General features: G+C 49.2%; 1 protein-coding gene and 1 long non-coding RNA gene across 5 annotated transcripts in view; one reads left to right on the top strand and one right to left on the bottom strand.

Moving 5' to 3' along the window:
• The window catches only part of LOC112570376, a 69,937-nt gene extending 56,203 nt beyond the window's left edge, over positions 1–13,734 (top strand). Inside the window, exons 2-3 of the long non-coding RNA XR_003100625.1 lie at positions 1,337–4,123; positions 8,821–13,734. This is a non-coding gene — a long non-coding RNA (uncharacterized LOC112570376). The remainder of the gene's footprint in view (positions 1–1,336; positions 4,124–8,820) is intronic.
• Positions 1–24,874, bottom strand: part of LOC112570375 (delta-like protein 1) — a 69,537-nt gene that overhangs the window by 6,948 nt on the left and 37,715 nt on the right. For 3 of the 4 annotated variants that reach the window (XM_025248791.1, XM_025248792.1, XM_025248790.1), the window contains 3 exons: positions 5,045–5,220; positions 4,404–4,709; positions 899–959 (listed from right to left, as the gene is read on the bottom strand). In XM_025248791.1, coding sequence (XP_025104576.1) covers positions 899–959; positions 4,404–4,709; positions 5,045–5,110 — 433 coding nt within the window. In that variant the 5' untranslated portion in view covers positions 5,111–5,220. Of the gene's footprint in view, positions 1–898; positions 960–4,403; positions 4,710–5,044; positions 5,221–7,551; positions 8,430–24,874 lie in introns of those variants that run through there. The other variant, XM_025248793.1, reaches the window with a different exon arrangement.

The raw sequence follows: 24,874 nt of genomic DNA, 5'->3' as shown, positions 1-24,874 counted from the left end.
CACACAGATGCCCGCTGTATGTAACCCTCTTGCACGTTGGCCTACTCTAACCCAATATTCGTTACTGGTTTGAACTGCAGCCTGTGTGCAGTTGGCAGATGTTGCCTGTGTGTCACTGAAGAAATGGACAAGGTGTTGCCAATCCCCCTCCCTCAAACCTCCGCTTATGAGCCAGCTGGACACTTTGGGTATTGGTCGCTATTATACAATTACACTAGTCGACTCACAGACAGGTATTTATCACTAAACCTATTACAGCAGTCTACTCACAGGTATTTATCGTATTACATCAGTCTACTCACAGACAGGTATTTTTCATTAAACCTACACTAGTCTACTCACAGGTCTTTGTTATACCCACAACACTAGTCTGCGAACAGAATGTAGCCTTAAGATTTGCTGCAACTTACTTTGTTATCTCCTTATCTGCATACATCACTCAGGGACCTACAGTGTGCTTCATGAACCACTCGCCACATGTCAGGACACTCTTGTGCCATGCACTCGCACAACATCTCTTCTAGCATCCTTTAAGGGAAGCCCTACCCCAAGCCCCCCAAGACTGTAATCTACCCTGAGCATACCCTGAACTCAACCATTTTTCGCTTGAAGTAGTTTTTTTCGTTTTTTTCAGATACTAGTGCTAAATGTGAATGAGGATGACTGTATCACTGCAATGATCCCAATACAGGGCAGTAACGATGGAATGTTTACTATTAAGATTAACACCATGAAGGTGTGATACTCCAGTGTGATGCCTGACCTGCCTCTAGACATATCAATCCACATAAAAATTAGATAATTTATGTAGTCTCTAATACCGAGGCACTACTGAAATGGGTAGTCTACATTGCCTTCACTGTATGAGCGTGTGAAAGATGAATGAAACTGTACTTACCAGTTGTAGGTCCTGTTAAAGTTGTGTCATGCCAGGCCTCAATGATCAGTGAAAAATCCCCCTGAGGAAACAGGAAACAATTTTAATTCCCTGAGGTAACCCCCCTTACAGCACCCCACTCCCAAAACCAAAAACATCTCAATGAAAAAGAGATGATGTGATAGACAGTAAATGTCAAAATCAATTTCTTCAACTGTAACAGTCATAAAATTTATCTTCTTAGAAATCTCTTTGCTGTTTTAACTATAGCACATCAGCACCCCACCAACTTCCCAAACAAGTAAAACTACCTACCTCATTCTATTTGCCTCAGTTTCTTTCTTTCTCACACAAATTAAAAAAAACCAAGCCTTCCCACTGCCATACATACTAACTCTGAACAAACATCATACACACCTCCATAATTAATTTTCAGCACTATTTTTATCGATATTACAGGCGCTGTACTGCCGTCCTGTGTATCAACAACAACTGCCTGTGGCCCAAGTAAGTCAGGCCGTCCCCAGCTCAGCACCATGATGCCCGGCAAGACCAGTGTTTACATCACCATGGAGACGCCGGCATGCAGTTAGCCATGTTTTCCGGTCATCGATTGGTTGCAACTTTCATCGGCTTCTCTCATTTCCACCCCTCTTCCTTTAAGACAGCCCTCCTCGTGTTTCTCTCTTACCCGCCTGCTAGTCTCCGCTCTAACTGGCGTGTATGTCAATGACTGAGTGTACAGACGTGTGTATGACTGTGTGCTTTTCCCCAATACTCAACGGTTCAACACTCCTGAACACAGGAGGAAAATAAATCTTCGGCGGCAAAACAGTCGCCGCTTATTGAAAAACAAACGTCCAACAGGCTCCACAACAGTCCCCCTCCCTACTCGTCTTTCCTTGTCTTCCTGGTCTGTACACAGGCGCGTGCATGTGTGCTCAATCTGCTCCATGACTAGCAGTTCACCTTGTGCTGATCGATGCCTAGGTTGGCTGCTGTTGGCTTACCTGTGTAACCCTTACACATCAACACAGACCGCCCCAACCTGTTGTCGCATCCAGCCTGGATTTTCTCTAATAACCTTACAGCGTCTCCTTCTCTGTAACGAAATCCGCCACCCACACATTATGCGTTCTTGCCCTGGTTTTTTCCCGCCAGGGTACGAAACCCACCCACCCCCCCCACCCTGGGCTTGCTGTGACACGACCTAGGGGCCATCACTCCGGCAACATGACCTTCATGGCTGTCTTCACCAGCGTTCACGCTCAGCAAGCCACGCGCGACATCAAGCAGTCAACACGTCCGACATCCTTCACACCCTTCTCTGGGAGCAGATACACAAAGGTCCCATAGCGGGTCCGTGTCCAGTTATCTCCATACCCATGTCCGGTGCTTGAGGACAGTGGAGTTGTCTTGCCTTTCCGCTTCTTCATCCCTCTTCATGGCAAGGAAACGCTCGGAGTAATCTGGGGTCAAAAAGTGCACAAGCGCAGAAACTAGCAGATCCTTAAAAATACTTTTTAAAATGTCAGGATTTCATCAGCAGTGTCATCCTCTTCGGTTCTTGGCTTCTGTACAATCCGGATACGGCCCGAGACTCCCTCTGTCACGTGACTCATTTGCTTTCAGACGATCTCACTCTCCGTATTCACAGAGCTGGATGGCAGGCGTCGCAACATTAGGAATGTATTGCCTGATGATTGCAGTTCCTTTCTTCTGAGCACAAGATTGTTCTATCATCCCCCCATCTCCACCCCCATACACTTCCAGCAACAAGTAATTCTACTCTGCATGTTTCTACTCTCAATTAATACTTCCACACCGTGTTGTCCAGAAAGCTGTAATTATATGCCGAAACACGTGTAGCAATACTCAAGGTTCAAGTGACCCGCGAAGAAGTGAATTCTTGGGCAAAGGCGAGGAAAAAATCCAACTGGAGCACAGAGTCCCGGGAAAATCAAAAAGGCTGCAAGAAATAGAGTTCCGAGTCCATGGCAGATAAGGCAGATCTACACCAGAGCTGTTCTTGCCAAGACCAGGTAAGCCCTCGCCAACGAAACCTGTAAACACATCGTACGATGGGCTGCAGTTGTTGTCCAAAAGATAGAGCAACGTAACGTAGCCGTTGTATAGCCGTGCCAACTGCTTCCAGCGTGCCAGCTCGTGTACACACTCTCAGACTCTCTCCCCTGGTGAGATGGCGGGTGAGGGCAGAGAGTTGTTTCTCGCTGTTTGTCCGCTGCCGCCACTGTTCCTTCTCCAAAAGCCCAGCATGCTCCACGACATGTCCGAGGGGAAAAAAAAGTCTACCATCTGTCTCTCTTTGCGGCCTATCTTGGCCTGTACCTCTCCGCACGTGTCAAGAACTTGTGGGATACGAAGAAGCAGCTGATGCATACACAGCTGTCGTGGGGCCTGTGGTTCTTCACACAAACACACTGCGACGTGCACTGCTTGGTACACACGCTCTCGTAAAGTAAAGCAGCTTCAGTCAATCGCAGAGCCCTCGGTCACATTCTCCTACATCAATGTCGACACAGGCTGTGGCTGCCACACCACACGCTGTCCTTCCATTGTCTTTTCTCTCCCAGTCCAGTAGGATGTACATCACACAGGTAACAATTCCGAAAGCGTTTTCAATCAAATTGACAACATTTTTCAATGTGGTCCTAAGCATAATGAAACTTCATGGATATCAGTTGCACACGGCAGGAAGCAGGTCTGTCTAAAGCAATGTTGTCACAACAAATCCCCAAGACCCTCTTCTTTCCCCTGTGGTGACATCTCACACATCCTCTGTACCTGCTTATTCCCAGACCACAACAGTATTGTAGTTTCACCAGCGTCTACTACACTACATGCAGTGTAATGTGCTGAAACAGGGACGCTTGAAGAACATGCAAGAGAATATCCGATAGTGCTGGGGGTAGGAGCTGGGAGAAGGAATGGGAGACAGGCTGACGGATATAGAAGATAATGACAGCGATGTGTGTGTGTAGGGTGGGGGGGATTTAATATATGCATTAGAGTTATGCATACCGGCACTGATGATTCATAAGGACACCTTCAGTACACGGCCGCGGATGGAAAAGCAACATGGCTCTAGTCTACCCGGCTGAAATTACACCCGAGTTCTCCACAGTGCAGTCAAACCACCGCACCCGTACCTACAGGAACAACGCTGCTGCCTTGACTGCGCTCCCCGTCCCGTTTCCTACGGCTCCCTTGGCAACCAGGAGGCAGGTGAGAGGCCAAAAATAACGCAGCTGAAGGTGCGTTTAAAAATAGGGCAAGGAAGACTACAGCGTGTAAGGGGTGTGTGCGTATGTCAGTGTGTGTGTGTGCGCGCGTGTAGACAGAATTTGCCTTTTTCACGATAACTACTAATAAAACATTAAGAACTCTCCACACGAGTGAACATCCACAAACTAAACAAGACCTCCTGCTGCTGCTGCTGTAGCTGCTGCTGCTGCTGCAAGAGCCTATGCCGTAATGGTGGCACCTACAAATAACATCAACTCACCGGCCAAGAATATTCCTCGATGCGAAAACGCATGGGGTTGCTCATTGGTAAATCCGTTCTCACAGAAAAATTTACGCTGTTCTCGGCCACAACAGGCGTCGTGTAGTCCGCAAAAGTACAAGTTGGGTTCGGCTCCGTAGCGATGGCGGCCTGATAGTGGGTCAGACACACCCGGAAAAACGTCCTGCAGGTAGCCGAACACACACCCTCCGAACGATAGCCGTTGCAACAGTTACCATCCACGTTGACGCCCTTCTCGTTGCGAAAGGACTGTAGGTTCAGTTCGAATACTCCACTTCCCCTCACCTGATGATGCATGGTCGAGTTGGCACAAGGCGGATGAGGGTGGTGGTGGTGGGTTGCAGCAGTCCACACAGACCCGGTAGGGAAGAAAAGACAAGTAGCCAAAGATTAATAACATGCACGTGCATTGCACCTAAGCTAAACACAAGATAACAACAAACGTTACGCCGGTCGCTTGCCATGAAGGCAAGCCGCTCTACAAGAATGAGGCAGAAAACAAAACAACACGTTATTTGTCCCCTACACCCCATCAAACTGGAGGCTAGCAGCTGCTAGCTTAGGAAATGCTAGTATATCCAAAGGTGTGGCGTGCAGGCGCATGCGATCACGTGACTCACCTGTGCTAATAACATGAAGGGCAGTGTCCAGCACGCGGCCAGCACCGCCACCCCTAGTCGCCTCATCCTGCTGTTTACCTCTCTCCTCGGCTCCACCACAGCTATCTGCCCGTCGCTTGCCTCGCTCGCTGCCTCGATCTGCGCCACGCTCCGCCCACTAGTTGACTGGCAGGCCGCTGAAAGAATGCACACCAACAAACCACGCCTTAGCTCGCGCACCACTGGTTATTGCCGGTCTCGTGACAGGTGCCACGTGCCAGCCAAAAAAACTAGACTAGGATGAAACGGCGAGGGCGGGAGGAGCAAGGGGGAGAAGGATTAATGGTGGCGGTGGAGGAGGGGGAGGGGGATTGTTGTGTGTGTGTGTGTGTGGGGGGGGGTGAGAGGTCAGGGGGATGTAAGAAGGTTACGAGAGGGAGCCGTGGAAGCTACGCTGTGTAAATAGGAAAAAGAAGAGTGGTTGGGTACGAGTGGGGTTACAGCTGTAGTAGTAGTAAAGTAGTAAAAAAAAAACCGCTGGCGAGGCACGCCGCCATATGAAGATCATAGGCATACTTGGAGGCACAGCATGCTCTCGTCTCTCGTGTGGAGGACCGTAGTAGCGAGATAGTACAATGCGTACAGTTGTATATAAATACAGCCGGCAACATGAAACACACAGTGCACGTCTTGTTTCGCACACACGGCAAATGATCGTCAAGACTACCCTGCATCTTGACAAGTAATTACCCTCGTTTGTGGACACGCATGCAAGTACCATCTACATTAAATCCCTTTCCTGAAATGTCAAAATAAACAAAAGGACACAAATGACGACACTACACATAGTATACAAGAGAAGGAGACATAAGAGGCGCTAGCCTAGTATGCTGACCAGTCTGACGATAGCCTCTTCATCTGGCGGTGTGGGTGGGAGGTATAAGGGGGACCCCACTCATCCCCGACTGATGTTAGTCAGCATCATGTTAGACAACACACGTCCCGGATGACAGTACTATGACACCGACATGACCCCAGTTAAGCCGACAGAGACTTGACCTTTGTTTCGTATCCATTAACATTCTCCTCTTCCTGTTCCTCTACCACGAAGAACCCTCATCTGGAAAGATGATAGAAAAGTCTGCCTGCCATTGCTTTTTTTTTTTTTTTTTTCTATGCCTTGCGATGCAAATGTGTTTCCAAATAAGTTTCACCTGTACAAGTGACCTCGAATTCTGGAGTGCTCTCCCCTTCCTCTTTTTTCTTCCACACCTCTCGTCTGCTCTTACAGATGCAGCTGATAGCGACAGGTAGGGGAGATGCAGCAGACAGGGATCCGACAGGCGCGGGCACATACACAATTACAAGCTGGCCGAGAAAGCCGACTAACACCAAGCGACTGTGCCATACTGGTATCAGTGATGCTAGCTGTAGCCACACCGCCCACCCAGGTCCACTAATAACAAGTAAACGATGGAATATCGGTAAGGCCTTTGCTGTTTTCAAATAGTAGTCACTTCAAAATATCAATATCTAACTAAAATATACTTTCAAAATCGATGCTTCAAAATCATTTATGCCAATGTGCAAAATGCGACCCCTCTGGATTAATGGGGTGCGCGTGAATCTCTCGCAGAGAAAGAGGAAGGAAGAAGACCAAGACGAATTAAGATAAAAGACCAAATGAATATCAAAGCAAGCGAGGGCGATGAAAGACAGAGAGAGAGAGATGAAGTGGGTGGGTTATGGAAGTCGTTCCCAACAAAACTCACCGAGCTGTAAATGTTCGAGTACCTACAGTTGTCATCCTCGCCGTTTCCATCTAACGATGGGCAGTCGGTGGAGCTACGATGTGGATGCTACTCTACATCACTATGACTGCTGTAACGGACCCCCCGTCCTGCTACGCTAGACAAGTGACAGCAGTCTGGACAAAGTCACGAGGTGTTATATGTAGTAGCCACGTGCAATGTGCCTGTGGTACCCACTGCTGAACAGTGTTCACTGCGGGGTGCTTTCTTGCTCCGCTCATGATCCGCCGTCAGCTACCACTCCGACGATGACGCCAATGGCGTGCAAGACGAGTGTTGCTGATGGTGGCACTGATGATGATGTTGGGAAAATACATACCCAAGCGAACGCAAGCGAACAGGAAGGGAGGAGGGAATAACAAGCAAACAGCACAGTTGACAATAATGTCTAGCATACCGTCTCTGTGCTGACCTCGGCAAAATATCGTGCCTATACATTGCGTCCATTCCCCTGCTGGAACCACACCTGCACAGTTCAGGTGAAGTCTGCAGGTCTCACTAAGTCTCACAACACAGACAAGTGTAATACAATAACAATGTGTACGTTAGGTAAACAAACAAACAAAACGTAAATACCGCCAGGGTCACTGGGTGTAAATACAGCCAGATCAGCGTGTGTGAAATCTAGTGACTGCATACCTACAATCGTCAGGGTGCGTTCTGTTCTACAAGGGGATGGGGAGTAGGGAGCTGCAAGAGAACTGCAAAGAAACCTACGTGAACTTTCTTGTCAAGCTGGTGCTCCTTTAACCCCTCCGTCCATCCAGGCCACGCCTCAAAGAGCTGACAAAGTAGATTGCAGGTAGACACAAACGTTTATCATCCAACATTTTCGCTCAAAGAAATCCTAGCACATACCATATGCAGCATCCAGAACAGGGGAAAACCCCACAGAATGACGTCAGAACCGGTTGCAGAAACAGAGCTGGCCGTTACACCATCACCACTTTAATTTCACACAAATATATTTGGCAGGGGGGTGAGCTTGTTCCGACAGTACTGTACGGGTTTTACCTCTCCTTCCAAAGGCAAACGGGTTTTTCACACTTTTTTCCTCCAGTTTAATCCCACAAGAAAGTCACCGTGGTTGTTTTTTTGATGCACCCTCGGTCAGTTTACTCCTCAAGAAAGTGGCTGCTTCCGACACACCTTCAGCCTATATTTTCCATTAGAACACTAGTCTGATTTTCCACCACACTTTTATTTTCTTGCCCCCTTGCACAAAAAAGTGCAACTTTTTTTCCAAACATCCGTCAGAAGGCCTATTTGGCGAGAAGGGAGCTTAATGAAGAGCTTGCCAAATGCACGCGCAGGGGTTGAGAGGTGAGGCTACAGTGAGGTGCTATAGCGGAATGCCTGGCTGCGTGCGATAAAGGCGGCGTGCGCGCCAAGGCTGCTGCGGTCAGGGCTGGCGGCGGCGCCCCTCGTCCGTCCCCCACCTCTCCACAGCCCACCCTTTTCATTTTCAGCGGGCGAACTGGTCCTATTGTTGGAAAAGAAAGGCCAGGTAGAAGTTCTTTGTCAATCTCCACCATCCCTTACACACCTGTCGTGCCACCTCGCACCTGCTCTATCTTGCACCCCCCTGCCCCGAACCCACGTGGGCTCGCTTCCTTATTTGGAGGAATGGCGCGTGGCAACTTGTAGCACCTGGTCAAAGAGCGCCGAGTGTAGACGAGACGGGAGGGGTGGACGGAATGGCGGGGGGAGGGGGGATGAATCAAAGGTGTGCAAAGCAGGACACGCGAGATCCTAATAAGCACATCCCACCATACATCTGTAGTACACACCTAGCTCCCAATCGACACTTGCGGAACACACAGCATACAGTCGACACCTGTAGTACACACCACCACCAATCATATAATCGAACAGTCAGTGGACACCTGTAGTATACACCTGGCGTACACACCTAGTATAAACCTTTAAAAACACCCTTTACTCTTCATTAAATCCTTTGAAATCTTTTTTCATTTGTTATGTCAGTTGCAGGGTGTTCCTGGCACAACGAACTTCAAGACCTGGCATCAAGCTGCAAGGACACATGTCCATCGCCCTTTGACCTTCTATAGTTCGCGGCGCGCCGTACAGTCCCAGCGCCAGAAGAGCTACGTACCGAAGTGACGTAGACGAGCACCACTCAGGAATGTATGAACTAGGTTTCTTAGTGTGCAGCTGTACGGGATACTATCCCCATCTACGCCTGCTAAAAACGTGTGGTCCCACCAGAAATGCACAAACATACACACAGACACGCACAAAGCACATTGATGTCGCCCATCTGTACCAGGTCATATCACGTGACCCCCTCGAACCTGGGCGCCAAGCCTCCTTCGACCCACCATCCACCTACCCCCACACCCACCATAAACACACACTTGAGTGTTTTTATCGGATGTCGGTGACACAGCAGGTGCAGGCGCGAGGACACCCGTGACGTCGGGCGAGGCTCCATCCACTCCGACCTACACACGCTCGGCCATTCAAAGAAAGAAAGAAAAAAAAGAGGTTACTGCCACGTTCTCGTCTTCAAAGTGATGTCTCTAGTTTCGCTGCCACCGCCGCCTCCCATTGAATGCAAGCGACTCCTCCCTGGGCCGCATGCGCGCGCTTCCCGCCGGCGCGTGGACGTGCAGACAGGTACTGCGTGCACATGGTTGCACACGTGTTTACTTGTCAGCATGGGCATTCCTTGCAGCTACCTGGCGGCACACGTCTTGCATGTCCCTGACACGGTGCCGCCACTGATGGCACTGATGCCGCCACTGATGCTCCTTGTGGCTGACCAGCGCCCTATCCCCTACCCGCCTTCCTGTCTCTCAAGGCCGGACTAACGGGACGACCCGTCATCGACATCCTGCTACACCCACAGCTTCCGGGACGTGTAAACATAGACGCATAAAAATATTGTAGTTGGGAAACTGTTAATAACAGGAGAAAATGGAAAAAAAAGAGAGGAGAATATATCCCTTCTCTCATGGTCGCCAACAGCCTCCACTGGGCTACAAGACCAGGTGTGTGTGTGAGAGAGAGTGCTTGCTGTGCTCTAATAGGGAGGGTTGGGAGGGGTGGGGGAGGATGGAAGACTCGCTGGATCTCAATTACGTGGACCAGACCTTGAGGTGACAGAAGAATGAATAATTAGGCGTGTTTCATCCCAAGTACAAACTAACACCGTGTAAACAGCACAAACATCTAGTTTGCACAATTGGAGATTTTCGAATGTGCCAAAGCGATGAGATCACGTGGCATGGTGTAGCCAACCCGGTAGTCTTGGAATGGGGCGGAGACCAAATTAAATTACATTATGCTGGCACCCGCCCTTTGCGGTCATTAACTGTATCAGGCGCGGCGGAAGAGAGCTGTGGTGCCTGCTAACTCTTGACCAGACTATAAATAAGGGTGGATAAATGGGTAGAAGCAGGTGTCGGTGTATAAGGGCCAACCTGTCGTCCCGCATCAAAGTACGGCGGAAGTGGAACCGGAAACCTCTCTCGTCTCGCTCTGTGTGTGTGTGTGTGCGCCCTTTTGATTGAATGGGCGACGGCTTGTACTGGCGAGAGGCTCCAGCTGAAGTTTGCTTTTGACGTGCATGCCAGTGAGTCTCTTACTTCTCACGCGCTTGCCTACACTTCCTCTTTATCCATCAACTTGCCTACGCTTCCGCTTTATTTGTCAACAGATTCAAACGGTACCAACCAACCCTCCCCCTTTTTTACACCTACATTTGTCAGAACGTTACTTACCTGCGCAAGTGTCCACCCTCTGTGTCTTACCCTAAGGCCCCCACCCACCAACTCCCTTGCAGGCAACTTTCTCTCTTACTCTCCTACGTTTTCCAATCAGCAATCGTTAATCTTGGCGACTACCGAAAGGTCAGCCAGCTCTGCCTAATGAAATATGTAAGTCACACAGGTAGGACGGGAGGATCAGCCCGTGCCCTCCGCAGCCTCCTCAGTGTGACGAGCGACAGGCAGTCGGGTGCAGAAGACGTCAAAAGCTCTTGATGCTCGCAAGCCTGTCGGGCGCCGGCTCCGGTGTGACACGTGATATTGTGTTACACTGCGCCACAACTAACGAGTGTGAGGACAGCAGACTCCAACAGGAGAAAGCCATGTTGGCGGTATAACAAGCTTTAGCCTGGTACATTTGTTACCTCACGTAATCGTCGGTACAAAATGGGTTTAGCCGGGATTAAGGCAGCGAACGTTAGGAGAGACGAGGATAGCAAGTGCATTAAGTGCACGCGAGACTATACTCAAATTAATAATGCAGCGTCCATCTACTCGGGGCCGCGTGACGACTGCTGCCTGCGCTGCAACTTCCTGGAGGCAGAATATTTTAGTAGCAGAAGCCTCGCGATGGTGCACAATTCCATTCATCAAACCTTCGCTTTCATCCGAGTTTTCTCTTGACCTGTGGGTGCTCAGGCGGAGTTGAAGTAATGTCAGCTATCGGGCATGCCTCTAGTCCTCTGCCGCTGCCGCCACCCACAACATTGCTCTGTCATCTGTTCACATTCTCTCTCTCACACACAGTGTTACCAAACCGCTGGAATCAATTATTGTGGGTTGCCATATGTCGTTCCCTATCTCTTACCTAGCCCCAGCCCAGGTGTTGTCTTTGACGTCTATAAACATGATGAAGACTTCCCGAGACACGGGGGTGTGGGGTGTGGTGAGGAACCATGCCGGTGGAGTTGGGTCTCGACCTCGGGTGCGAAGCTGTCAGTCGCGGTTGCCGGGTGAAAGCTAATGACAGTGGCGTCTGTTTGGGGCGCCATCGGGTGGATGACACTGGGGTCAAGATGTGATCGTTACGTCACCTACCTGCTTACTGTTAACGACCGGCGACATGGCGCTAGCTGACCCCGCCAGTCAAGCTTTCGTGGGAACGTGTTGGCGATGAGGATGACCACGTGACTTACAGGCATTTCCTTCAAGTAATCATGCCTTCGGGCAATTAGGCCTTCTTCCCTGCGCTTTCTCGTCACCAGTATCATCTTATTTCCTCTTTCCACCAACTCGCCGCCGGTCTTATCTAGAAAATGATGTCAATCGTGTTGTCTAAGGAACAGTGCGACTGCAAGCTCCAAAAGGAGGTCGGTGGCATAAATAATACATACTGACGAATTGTTTTTCCAAATAAGACAGGGGCGTGACGTCAAATACTCATCAAAACAAGATCCGCATAACGATAATAACAGCGAGGATCAACACGGAGACCAGCCACAGAAGTGGCACAGGTACGGGTGGTAAAACATTGAGTCAGCAGGTGTTTAGGTTCCCTCGCGCCTGACGTCCACCACCTCTTACTATGAACAGCAACGAGTGACGTGTGTGATGTTGCTTGCGATGTATTTGCTGTGGTCTGTTTGTTGATGTACGTCCAGATACCCGCGTGGTACTAGACATGCGCTGTCAGGTGGTAGGTGCTCAGTCCTGCCATGACTAGCGTTGACCTGCTCTTGTGGTGCCGGGTGTTTGAGGAACGCGCCGCGTCACCGGCACCATGGTTACCTGAGCGCCTGGGAGTGGCACGTCAGATGACGTCATGATCGCTACATTCACGCAACACCCTTGATGCACGCGCGTTCGATCGTTATTAACTGTTAACTTCATCCAAATCATTCAAGGTAACCATAACACAAACACGAGTAGCGAGAAGCCTAGCCAGCACAGGCAATACAGTAGTAGCGAGTAGAACGTAGAACATACACGTCTACGGCGTCGCCAGCCAGGACAGGGAATGGACAGTCAGTTCCAGACACCTGGCTTCAGACAGCAAACCTGACATCTTGTATCCTGCCTTTCATACCTGTACGATATGTATAACAGCTGTATATATAAAGTATATAGACAAATTCTGGGACCGAGCACGTCACGAGTCTGTGCCAAGCGGAGGTGGAGGTAGCCGGGGTGGTGGTTGGGGTTCGGCAATAAAAAGCTTGGGCCCGCCGCGGTGCAAAAAGACTGTTGGCTAGTTTCCCCTTACACCTGGCCACACGCACGATTGCCGCTGACCAGGCTTTTAAAAACTGCAGGAAGATAAGAGAGAGAGAGGGGGGACATGGGGGAGAGGCAGTGAGGAGGAGTGTAGCCGCTGACTTGCTCCCCGGCACGAGCCCAGCTCGTGTCCCCCCCTGACTGGCAGCGCCGCTTTTCCCGCCACAGCGGGCTGCGCCTCATTTGCATATAGGTGCGCGTGCGCGCCATGCCGGGCGCCCCCAACATCAATTGGCAGTTAAGCCTTGGAATTATTGCAAGTGGGACAGCTACTGCCGCACTGGCGTCGTAAACAGCATTTTACTTACCTTCTTCTTAGTCCGCCCGAACCTTGGCAAATCCTGTGTGCGTGTTTTGCGCGGGACGATAGATGAAAGCAGTGGATCATATTCTCACACACACTGGCAACACACGAGTACAAGCAAACTAATTCCCAATATTTATGCAATACTCAATATACCTATAGATTTCACTCCCTGTTCACACCTGACAAACTTACACCCTTTCTCTCCTTTCTGTTCATTGATGCGTGCGGTTGTCGAAACAACTGCAGGTGTGACCTTTCTGGAGGTCACGGCGATCTGGTCTGGCAGTCTGCCTTGATAACTGTGGGGACTGATGGGGTGGAGGTGGGGAGGTGAGGAGAGACAGCGAAACGCCAACACACGCGCACTCGGCGCCTTGAAGTTTCAGAAAAGACTAGGCTCAGTTACATACGGGACTTTCCTGACGAAAGTACATAACTACGAGTAACTGCCGGCCCTCTCACCATCCCTCCAGATCACTCCACCTGCTCTTTATCCGGCCTTTGTAGTCGGCCGCCCTACCTCCCTGAATAAATTGCCCACCCAGCCTTCTCCCGCTATTTCCTCTCTCCCGTGTCCTCCCTCCCCTCCCCCCCACCACTACCACTTTTTGTGTCGCCACGAGGCGCGTGGTGGGGGACAGGTAACCCTCGGCGAGGCTTTTTAGTGGCGCGACATCGGAGCAGGTGCAGACACCTTGCAGAACATTCCCTCACATCGTGTGTTTGTGTGTGCTTCTTAGTAATGAGCTAGCTCTAGACATTATGAACAATGGCAAGCACGGGGCAACTCTTTCACACGATTTATGGAAATATTTAGCCCTTTATTTGAAGACAATAGTGGACTGATGTCAGAGATTGCGATAGGACTACTGAATCAACTAAATACATCACATAAAGCATCAGTCAGACTTAGCTAAATTGCTGCCTTTAGAAAAAGGTGATTCTTACCAGTGAATGAATGGTGAATACATACATGTATAAGTATTTAGACCTTTATTTCTCCACTAGGATGTTTTCTCGTGCATCTGAATACCTAACTGCTAAGGCCAAGAAAGCAGGCTTTTTTTTTTGACATTAATACGTTATACAAGATAGGCAACCATTCTGTGAATGTGTTTACCAGGTTATTTGATAAGCAAGTCAGACCAGTCTTATGTTATGGAGCAGAAGTTTGGGGCCTTCATAGAAATGTTTGCCTAGAAATTGAAAAAGTGCACACATGCACTATAAAAAGATTTTTGGGTGTGGGTACATATAATCCTAACACGATGATATACTGTGATTTTGGATATGCCCACTTTTCATTAACATAAACATATGTTGTGCAAAATGCTGGATAAAAATAACAAAGGTAACAGAGACTTGCATGAAGAACTTACAAAATGTTAGAAAACTGGATAAGAATGGGAAGTAAAACTGGGTATCCAAGATTAGGCTAATTCTTTTTAGGTATGGTTGTGGACATGCTTAGCTAAATTGAGGAGTTTAAGCAGTTAGTAATTTGATTAAATGTTTTAAACAAAGGATTGTTGCCACTGGCAAGGATAGAATTATATCATCAAGAGAAGGGACAGTTTAGGATTGTATAAATAATGACATCTGGGACATACAGGAAGAGGTATCTCCATTAAGATATTAATAGACTCACTAGAAATGCATTGCACAATGCTTTAAGCTACTCTGACAATAATACAATAATTTGTCATATGTCTCACATTGATGAAGAGAATGAGTTTAATTTTATATTGTCTTATCCATGTCTGACTGATCTAAGAAAACGTTTCTGAAAATGTTTTATATTAAACCAAATAATTTTAAACTACTGATGCTGATGTCAACAAAAATATGAAATAATACCAACCTTGCCAATTTTTAAAACAAGCAACAAAGAAAACAAATGCTACGCTAAAGATATTCTTCATTTATTATGTATTATATATTTTCCCTTTCCATACTAATCTTTCTGAAATGGCTTAAGGACCTAAGAAAATAAACTAATCGTATTGTGTGTGTAAGAAAGAGCCTGACATTCAGTGCACACATTGCTTTCTTGCAGTTCTCTGTTATCATAAGTCATCATCGTTATCTTTTACTACACATAGCTACCGTTGACATACCCAGACCATACACGCATCCCCATTAAAAAAAAAAAAAAAAAACCTGGAATATTCCTGCTAAAGATCTGTAGACAACAAAGTATCTCCTTAGAAATCCTTGTAAATCATAGAAATCATAGTGGCTGTTGAGAAATGCCGTATGATATGGTGCCTCCTCTGACATCTCTGAGGGTCTTTGACATGTAAAGAGCTTTGAGACTTAAGTGCCACAGCTTCTGGCACCGCTCGTGAAACGACTGAGGCACTGGGGGCTGTGCCAGGTGTGTGTGGGGACGAATCCTGTGAGCCTGCCCCTACGATCACACCGTGCACGAGTGCATGTGTGTATATGTGTGTATATGTGTGTATGATGCACACGCATTTGCAGCTATCGCAGCTGAAAGTTTGCGACAACCAATCATCCCAAGAAACATGGTAGCCAAAAATCTTTCGTCCCACTTCCGCTTAACACAATTAAAATATCGAGCAGACAGCTGTTGCGCCCGGAGCCTGATTCAGCTGATGTCAACACATGCAACTTGCATCATCTACAATACGATGTTGTTCTAGTCAAGTACCCCTCTCATCCCTAAAGTACCTACCCCCACCCCACACTAGACCCGTCTCTGCGGTTGGAGAGCCAGACTAAAAGACTGAGCCAGCAAGTGCACACAGGGCGGGAATGCAGGGTTGGTAGCTCCATCAGTAGCTTGGTTGATAGCGTCTCGCGTCGTCAGCACCCCAGACTATACGAGGGTGTCAGAAGGTACTAGCAAAAGTAAGGTGTAGACTTGCAGGATGTACCCTGACTAGCGACCTTTCGCTTTCATGCAGTCTGTGTCAAGGGCAGTAATCGGAACATAGTTGAGGGGCGCGTGCACCACCCCTAACCCCCTCCCGCTTACCCTTCGTGTCGTCCCTACCAGCGTCAGTACTTTCCCTTGTTTGTGTGTTCGGGTGAATAAGTAAGTGGGTGGAGGACAAGGGTTTCTACCCACTGTGCAGTGATCTTCACGCTGGAGCCGAAGAAGGAGAAAGGCAAACATCATTCACACAGCACTGGCACGCGACTGTCGCGTGCGGGGGGTTCGTCCCTTACTCATCACTCGTCTGGCCACGCCCCCCTCGCGAAAGCCCGCAACACTTAGGCGGTGTGCAATACCCTGGGGTACTCCAAACCCACACCCGCTAGTGTCGCATACCAAAAGGGTAGACACGTCGACACCACCCGGTGACTTCGCTGCACTGTACCACGCAGCCACCCCGGGTAGTGCGACAGCGTCAACATGCATGTGGTGTCACAGCACCAGCCCCTCCAACCTCCGAGGCACCCTTACTTCCGGTGTAGCCCTGTAGTCTGTCCCGGTAGCCGCTAGTGCGGCAGGACGGAGGTCAGGCACACAAAAGATAGTTGTGCGCAGTTTGGCGCCGCAGCGCGTGGCCAGGTAGCTGCGCAATATGTCAGGTAACCTTAGTGCCGAGCACAAAGGAGGGTCTCGTGTTGCCGTAACAATAGGCACACGTCTGGCGGCCACACAGCCACGCGCCACTGCTGGCCTGGACCTCCGGTGTGTGCAGATCTCGTGACACCCTCAGTCGTCGTGTGCTGGATGGCCGGACCGCTCGCAGCTCCTCGGCCTCCCGGTCTGGAATTGTTCTCTCCCCGCAAAACATACACACACCCCATGGTGGGGCCTGCTACCAGTGTTTGTGGGACCGCTCTTTGTCCATGATGTCGGCCTTATCCGTGCTTTGTCAAAATGTCCATTTTCAGGGTGACGTATCAAAGAGACTGTTTGGGGGATGTCATTAGAGTGGTTTGTTGATCCGTCCGCTGACAGGCTCCCAGACCGACAGGACGAAAACATACGAGTCGGGTGGTCAGTGAGTATTGTTGTTAGTAACTGAGTAAACCCATGAGTGGGAAGTGTCCAGGTACGAAGATGTAAACGCGGTTCAAGTGAATATACAGAAGTATATGCACCTTGAAGCATTCAGAGCCAAATGTATTGTTTGGTGGCTAACTGAAAGAAACGCAATGCACCCACAGAAAAAAAAAAACCCTAAACTCCGTCGGCCAGACTGTAAGACTTCCAAAACACTATGAGACGATGGAAGCCTTGACTGAAACTGTAAGCCAGTCGGGTGACGATCATGTGTTTACATCATTTCAGACTCAGCCTCAGCCGATGTTCCCACACTCCGTTGACAGACGAGAACTTTCTTAGAGCTAGACAAACTCTTTTTGTAAGACCACACTTCATGTCAGTATTTTTTGTGTTCTTAGCGGAACTATCAGGGTGACTCCACTGGAACTGGAATTGGGTTTACGCAATGTTTGAAGCTGATGAGCCAGCGCCATCTCTCATCCCAAGAGAAAAACCAGAAAAGCCGAAAAGGCACAAAAACAAGTATCAACTAGTGTGTCCAAGTGCCTGGGAAATAATCAAGAACATCGCCTACAGACTGTCGACATGGTTGGTTCCAGAACTCCCTAACTCTTGTCTCGTGGACTGTGTGGCTTGGTGATAGAATGCTCGAGAAGCGGTCTGTGCACAGGTCAAGCAAGCAATCAAGCAATCGAGAAAGTGAGTGAGTAGAACTCTCTAAACAGCCCCACGTAGTCGCCGTTGTTGGAACTTTCCTCTTGCTGCTCTCACGAAATTGTCTTCAATTTCCTGTCTCCCTTACCGCACTTCTCGTCGAGTTATTCTGTGATAATATCAGCACATACATCAATATCATGTGTTATACAGCTAAAGGGTTTCAGTCTGATCACACAAGAATGAGTACTAGGTGGGTGGTTTGGTGCGGAGAGAGCTGAGAAAAAAAAACCCATGAACAAATGAGTGGATCGGGTAGAAAGAAAGTTCTTGGATGGCAAGCAGGGAAGAGGGAGAGCGGGGAAAAATAAAAGTTGCTGTCAGCGTCGTCTTGATTGAGCGACGGGCTGAGCCCTCCCCCGTGTCACCGCAGCCCCGCGAATCAGTCAAGTTTATCGCCAACAGTTAAAGCAGCGTGCGTGCGGTGCGGCCAGGCTAAAGTGGCTTTCCGTGTCTGCAAGCGGGGCTCTTAGGTCAAGTGTGCGTCGCTGACCTCCCACCCCACCTCTAGCGATAAGACCTCTACCTCATCTATGTTCAGTCTCGATAACGCCAGCGCCGACGCTAACCACAGAACGTTTGAACCCCCACCCCACCCTACCCTCCGCGTTCAGGCGCGTGGCGCGATGCTGCTGCAGCTGTGTAGGAACTGTCGTCATCACCGCCCCAACGGGTATGCAGACAGCAGACACTGGACCTCCTGGCACCCGTTGACAAGTGGTCAACAGAAGCCTGGCCCGCCCAACAAGCACGTACAGCGAACCATTCCCGACGTGCACCGAGACCGAGTGCCGTCCGCAAGGGCCTCCGCCATTCAAACCTTCAGCTTCAGCTTGCGATGCCCGAATCAGGGATACCGTGGCCTGAACTTCTTCACAAAACTCGCACTATAGTGTCCGGTCGAGGGTCAAACACAGGTCATATTCACCTCATCAGTTCTTCGAAATGCCGGGCATTCCTGTGCACAGTGCATGATGCTAGAACATGGTACACACTTCTACACACCAAGGCTCGTGCAAACGAATACAGTAGGAGGAAGGAGGAAGGCGTCGATGAGGAGGGATGAACAATTACTAAATTACAATTGACATTTTTCCCTCCCCCTCCTGGACCACCCCACTTCCCCACGTTCCCGCTCCTCGTGGAAAGCCACAGGTGGCCCGTCACTGACCAGCGGCCGCAGATGCGGGTTGAGCGCCATCTGCAACGTTCGCCGCCTGCTGAAAGGTAGAAAGTGGACACGGCACCACCCCCGCCCTCAACCAGCCCTCTCTAGTCGCCGTTATCGCTCGGTCCTGCTCCCATGGACGTTACAATCGTCACTGCTCCCCCGCTCCCCCCTGCCGCCGCCTCTCCGATGATGGCTGCTAACCTGTTGCCTCCAAAAACAGTGAGAGGTCTGTTCACCCGACTGCCAGTCCAGTCCAAATTTATAGAGGACCTCCGTCAGTGCTGTGATACTGGCCTCCCTTGTTCTGGGCCGGCAATACCAGAACCTTCTCATGAAGCAGAGTAGAGCAATAACAAAACTAAAGAGGTCGGAGAGAAGAGACAGACGATAAAACACTGACGCGGATCAATTGTAGGGGGCGCTAACTCCGTCTTCAAAAGCCGCGCTTCCTGGACGAATTACTTATTTAACATAATACTCGAGAGCTGACCTTTGCCCCCTTTTCTTCTTAACAATCGCTTAATGTTGTTTCAGTCGGGGATGTAAATCACTGGTGATTATCGCAATGCTCTTTACATCCGGCTACAAGCTCAGCAGGCTGAGTACACAACTAACATGATTCATGTATTCTCCTCAGTCCTTCGTTTGTACCATCCACCCCAACTGTCTACCCCACCCACTCAACAATACCCGAGTAGGGACTGTAAGGACAAACTCTACGCCAGTTGATTTGCTTTCTATGCATCTTATGTCTGAAGTATTTGACATGTCTTACACTTCATGTAAATGTAATATATTATAACACCTGTGTGCTATGACGTTTGCAGTACAGACAATACAACGCTCAGGCCTAGTCTTCCGTTGTCTTTCTTTTCTGAACACTCGTCTTTTCGTCAGTGACGACAGATGGCAGACAGCAAGGTGCTAAAGCAAGGTCAGAGAAACACATTTGATGGGGCTGGGGGGCTGGCAGTCTGAAGAAACGAGGAGGGGAAGATTCTGGGTAGATTAGCTGCACCCGGTCAAAGAACATCTAACAAAAAAAAAACAAAAAAAAACAAGAGATCACGTGACAGAATGACGTCATGTCCTACAGCAAATGAGATCCGCGCGCTCACCACTGAAACCGCCCAACGGAAGTGCTCCGGGGAAACATCTGTCTCCGCAAGTGGACTTGACCTTCTTTTCGTCCTCCTACTCTTTCCCACGGCCCTAGTCACCTCTTCATGTGGACGTCAGCTGCGACAGGTAAGGCTGACCGGGCCCGAGTAACCGGCCGCCGTGAACGTCACAGCCACTCGTTGTGACCGGGTGGGAAACCTTAGCACCCGCACGACACCTGTCAGCTTTCATTGGCCCGTTATCACTGTCATTCACTTGGAACAATTAATAGACCTGAGTGTTCAGTAACAAATACTGTTAGTTAAGGTAAGACAAATGTCGACATGTTGCTGTTACCATCCGTTTCACAAACTCAAATTATTATCATCATCTGACTGCGAAAATAAAAAAAAGTGCAGTCGGCTGCAATTGTTGTCAGCTTTGCTCCGCGACCTTCTAAATTATAGTGAGTGAATCGTGTAAGTCTAGTGTTTTACTTTAAATTCAAAAATGTCTTCTACACACCTGAAGCATAAACCTCTTTCGTACCCTCCCCCACCACGACAGTACCTAAAGGGTCCATAACGGTGTTTCAGGGAGACCTGTGAGCGGTCGGCGTGGCCTTTGAAGTGTCCGGCGAACACCTGTCGGTTGCGGAAGGAGGGAGGAACAGCGTGCGGACTGTCCACGCGCCTTCTGCAGGAGAGGATACAGAAGCGGTCGACAGATGGCGCCCTCCCACCACCACCGCCACCTTGCCCACGACCCGTTAGTCCGTGTTTCAACCTGTCAACAAAGGATCGCGATCCAGGGTGGCTGCATCGTCAGCCGCTGTGGCCTGTCAACGACAGGACGGAAAATGAACGTACTGATCACATACTGACAGTGACGTAAACCTGGACATTTGGTCACGTGTTTACCCGTTATCTCCTCTCCATGGGCTCGCTTGTTTTAGATGTAGTCTGACGTGGCTAGAGACTGAGTTCGCTTCCCAAAGACACTGATCCGTTTTCCCTGTCTGCCATTCACCCACAAACCCTTCCTTCCTCCTTTCCGTCGCTTTTTTTGTACGAATAAAAAAAAGAGGAAGAAACCTGAGACAAAATCAAACTGACATCATATAACTTCCGTGGCAAAAGACAGGATCACGTGACGGGAGACTTATCGACAAAACAAGGCATTCATTCTCTCTCTCTTTATGAAAATGCTTAGGTACCTACCCCTCTTGAAGTTACCACACTCTTCATTAAGAATATATTTTCAGAGCTTTCCTTAAAGTCCTATAGTCAGGTATCAGTGTATACAAGGTAAGAAGGTCTCTACGCTTACACCAGACGTGCTTTGCCCTGTGTTGCCAGGATGCAACGGGTAGACCTGTGGTGATTACAGTCCATGGCCAAAGACATTCGTTCGTGCGCGTGCAAGAGTGCGTGCCTTACCTCACACATCGACACTGTTTCTTTGCAAGCCTTTTATCGCCATCAATGCCCCCAATGCAGCATTAAAAACTTTAAATCACACCCTTTCCCTCCAAAACACAATCCACGTAATGCTAGTGACCCGTCCCCTGCCCCTCATCTCTGTCTGCTGATTACTGTGTCCTGCCGACAGTGGCCCTTGTTCATTACTATTTATCCTTGTGTCTTCATTGCCTTCTTTGCTTCATTCTCATCTCTGTCCGTCTTTTCTGTTCCTTCATGCATGACACATGAACCTAGCTTCAGGAACTGTGTACAATTGTCATACATTCGTGATTCTGTGGTGTGTAAATTATTGTTTATTATTGTTATTGCGTGGTGTACCAGACGACGCCCCCCTGATGGCCGTCACAGCCAGCAAAGTATTAGCAAACTTGGATCTCCTTGTCCTTTGACCTCACGTGCTGACTGCGCTGTCGACACTAACACCTTAACCCGGCAAGCGTGAGTTGCACTCACTGTGACGTTCCTGCGCCCACCCTGGGTGCTACGCCATCTCGTGCACATATTTCACGGTCTGGCTTCGTGATTAAGGAAGAAACCTTCCTGATAATCTCTGTGACCGACGGGCGAGAAAAACTGCCTGGGACGATGAGTAGATGACGGGCCTTCGTCTGATGGGAAGAGAGGGGAGGGGTGTGGCCCATGTTTCGTGCAATGTGTCGACGGGTAGCTCCAAGGATGGGGTTGGGGGTTGGTGGTGTACAGAAATGGATCTAGATGACTGGGGCAATCTTTTTAACTTCCTAGTGTTGATGCTTTCAGACGACTGACGCGGCGCCAAGACTTGGGCACAGACGGAGCAGAAGCCATGTCATGGTTGCAGATGTTGTTATCGTCAATTGGATTAGACGACGGCGGAGACGATTATTGCCTGGAGTAAAACTGTGCTGAAGGGTGCGGCTAGTGATAGACCTGTGCTAAAAGCTCCTACAGACATCACGTGACCAATAACATCGCGTTGACACCTTTCCCATTGTCTCTTTTGCATCGTGAGAAAAACGTCGATAGCAAAGTCGAGTGTGTGTTTGTGTGGGTGGGAGATGTCGCGGGTAGTAAAACACCATACAGCAAGGCTTACCTCTCGTCTGGACGCACAAGTATTATTTCTTTACATGGCGATTTTCTCTAGACATCTGGTTGTCTCCTCCATCAACACCCCCCAAACCATGAACAAGTCTCTAGTAAATCAATCAAGAAGCATGAGGGCCGGTAGAGAAAGAAACAGGCAGACAGACAGGCACGTATAAGACAGGGGAGGGGGAAGATCAAACCTTTTTCCTTAACTCTGGAACAAGGACGGATACGAACCGTTCAGTTGTTTGCCATCGGATGGTCCATCACCGGACGTCCCCAGCAAGAAACAGCCCAGACAGCAGGCGCGCGGCAGATGGGATTAGGTCCGTGGCACCTCCGAGCTTTTACGAGGAACTACGACGCTTGCCGCAATGACGCAACCACAGCCACCCCACGTCGCCTGGCCAGGCCTGCTGACCGCACTCAGGCTCTTCACTGCCACTCAGTACACTGGGCACCAAGTGTCCTGGTCTTGGGCCCTCAGACGAGCATCACACCCAGACGCGCTTGGAGTCACTCGAGGTTTGTGTACGCCAAGTCTTGTCGGCAACGGCGCCTGCGAGATTATGTAGGGGCCAGTCGTAATCAATCATGGCCTGCGGTCTTCTCGCGAGACTACCCTCGCAATGCGAGACCCGATCTTCTTTGCCCAGCCACCACATTCATCAAGCACCTCATACATCAGCCACACACATCCACACCCGTCACCGAGGTGGCTACTGCCGATCTCAGCCAGCTGCCTGCTGAACACAAATGTCCTTCAAGTTGTACAACCGTGAAGGTAACACAAAGGACAGATGTGAGCAACCTTTCTTGTGGATTATGCAAAAAGTATTCCATATAGATGTCTATATATATAGATCAACGTGTGTTTTAAAATAAAACTTCAATGCCTGCATCTAGAATATGCATTACATATGATGGACAATAACAGCCAATAACAATAACAGATCCGCGCCATTGCATACATCCCTCGGATACCGTGACTCGGACACCGAAATAACCTAGAGATGCGCTTTGGTGCTAATGGCTCCGATTAAAAAGTCATTAGCATGTGTGAACTCTTCACTCACGAGATCTTGCTGATTGGGTCAGGGTAAGAAGATCACCTGGTGATGCTCAGTGCACAATGGGCAAGAAGGAAGAAGCACTAAGACATTAGGCAAGGGAACAGAACAAGAAGCACATTAACTTGGATTTCAATGTTTACAGTCTTTGGCCTCCCATCTTCCAAAAATAAAGCTGTATGACTGTTATACATTCTAAATCTACCACCTTCCAAAAATAACGCTCTATTAATATTATCTGTTCTTCACCTTCCATATTCCAAAAATAAAGCTGTGATGTGGGGGGAAATGAGAGGGGACATCAAAGTTTACTTGAGAACCTTTTAAATGGACATGCATGAGGGAGCATGGTCATTATTAAGACTTCTGAGACCAGGCGCCATCTTTCCCCCAACTGCCATCACTGCCAGTTCCCCACACTTCCATTTTTGGTTTCTGAGTTGTTGTTTTTTTTTTTGTCCTTTTTTACTCTTCATGGTTACAAACGTGTCCTGCCTGTTAGAAAGGTATGAAGAAGTTCAAAGGTACGTGAGGTCTGTAAGGGAAGTAATGATGAGCAGCGAGTACCAAGAGCTAAGGAAACAAAATGCTTAGTACCACAGCCACTACAAGTAGCTCGCCTGAGAGAGGAGAGAGAATTGCAGAATGAATGAGAGTCAAATTTAAAGAAAGGTCGTGACACCCGTATTAATCTCAGTCGCAGTGATCCGGAGTTCAGTGTACTTTGTCAAAGTTGCCCTCAAGCTCTCGAAGACCACAGGAAACTTCCGCCAGATGCAGGGTCTGCCAGTGCCACCATCTGAAGCGCACAGAGCGTGTCGGCGATGTCCTCTGGCGCTCATCCTCGCGCTTCTGCTCGTCCCTGGCTCTCCCTTTCTCCCTCTCTCCCTGCGCGACGGCATATAACACCCGAAGCACGTGGCGGGTAGTGCCAGCCAACTGTAGCAGCACAATGGACCAGCTTCTGAAGCTGTTTGCATCGTTGCTTCCCACGGTACCTAAACATTGTGTTCGCGCTGCCATCTACTGTCACAGCTTCTGCGGCAAATGACAACTACCAGCGCGCGCTAACCTACACGGGCAGCAGCGCTCGTGCGATCTCATGATGAAGATTCCTCACTGTGGTGCTACGGCG

The sequence above is a fragment of the Pomacea canaliculata genome, linkage group LG8, assembly GCF_003073045.1.
Source record: "Pomacea canaliculata isolate SZHN2017 linkage group LG8, ASM307304v1, whole genome shotgun sequence".
NCBI lineage: Eukaryota > Metazoa > Mollusca > Gastropoda > Architaenioglossa > Ampullariidae > Pomacea > Pomacea canaliculata.
The sequence above is the reverse complement of the archived record's forward strand: the minus strand, read 5'-3'. Positions and strand labels throughout refer to the sequence as shown.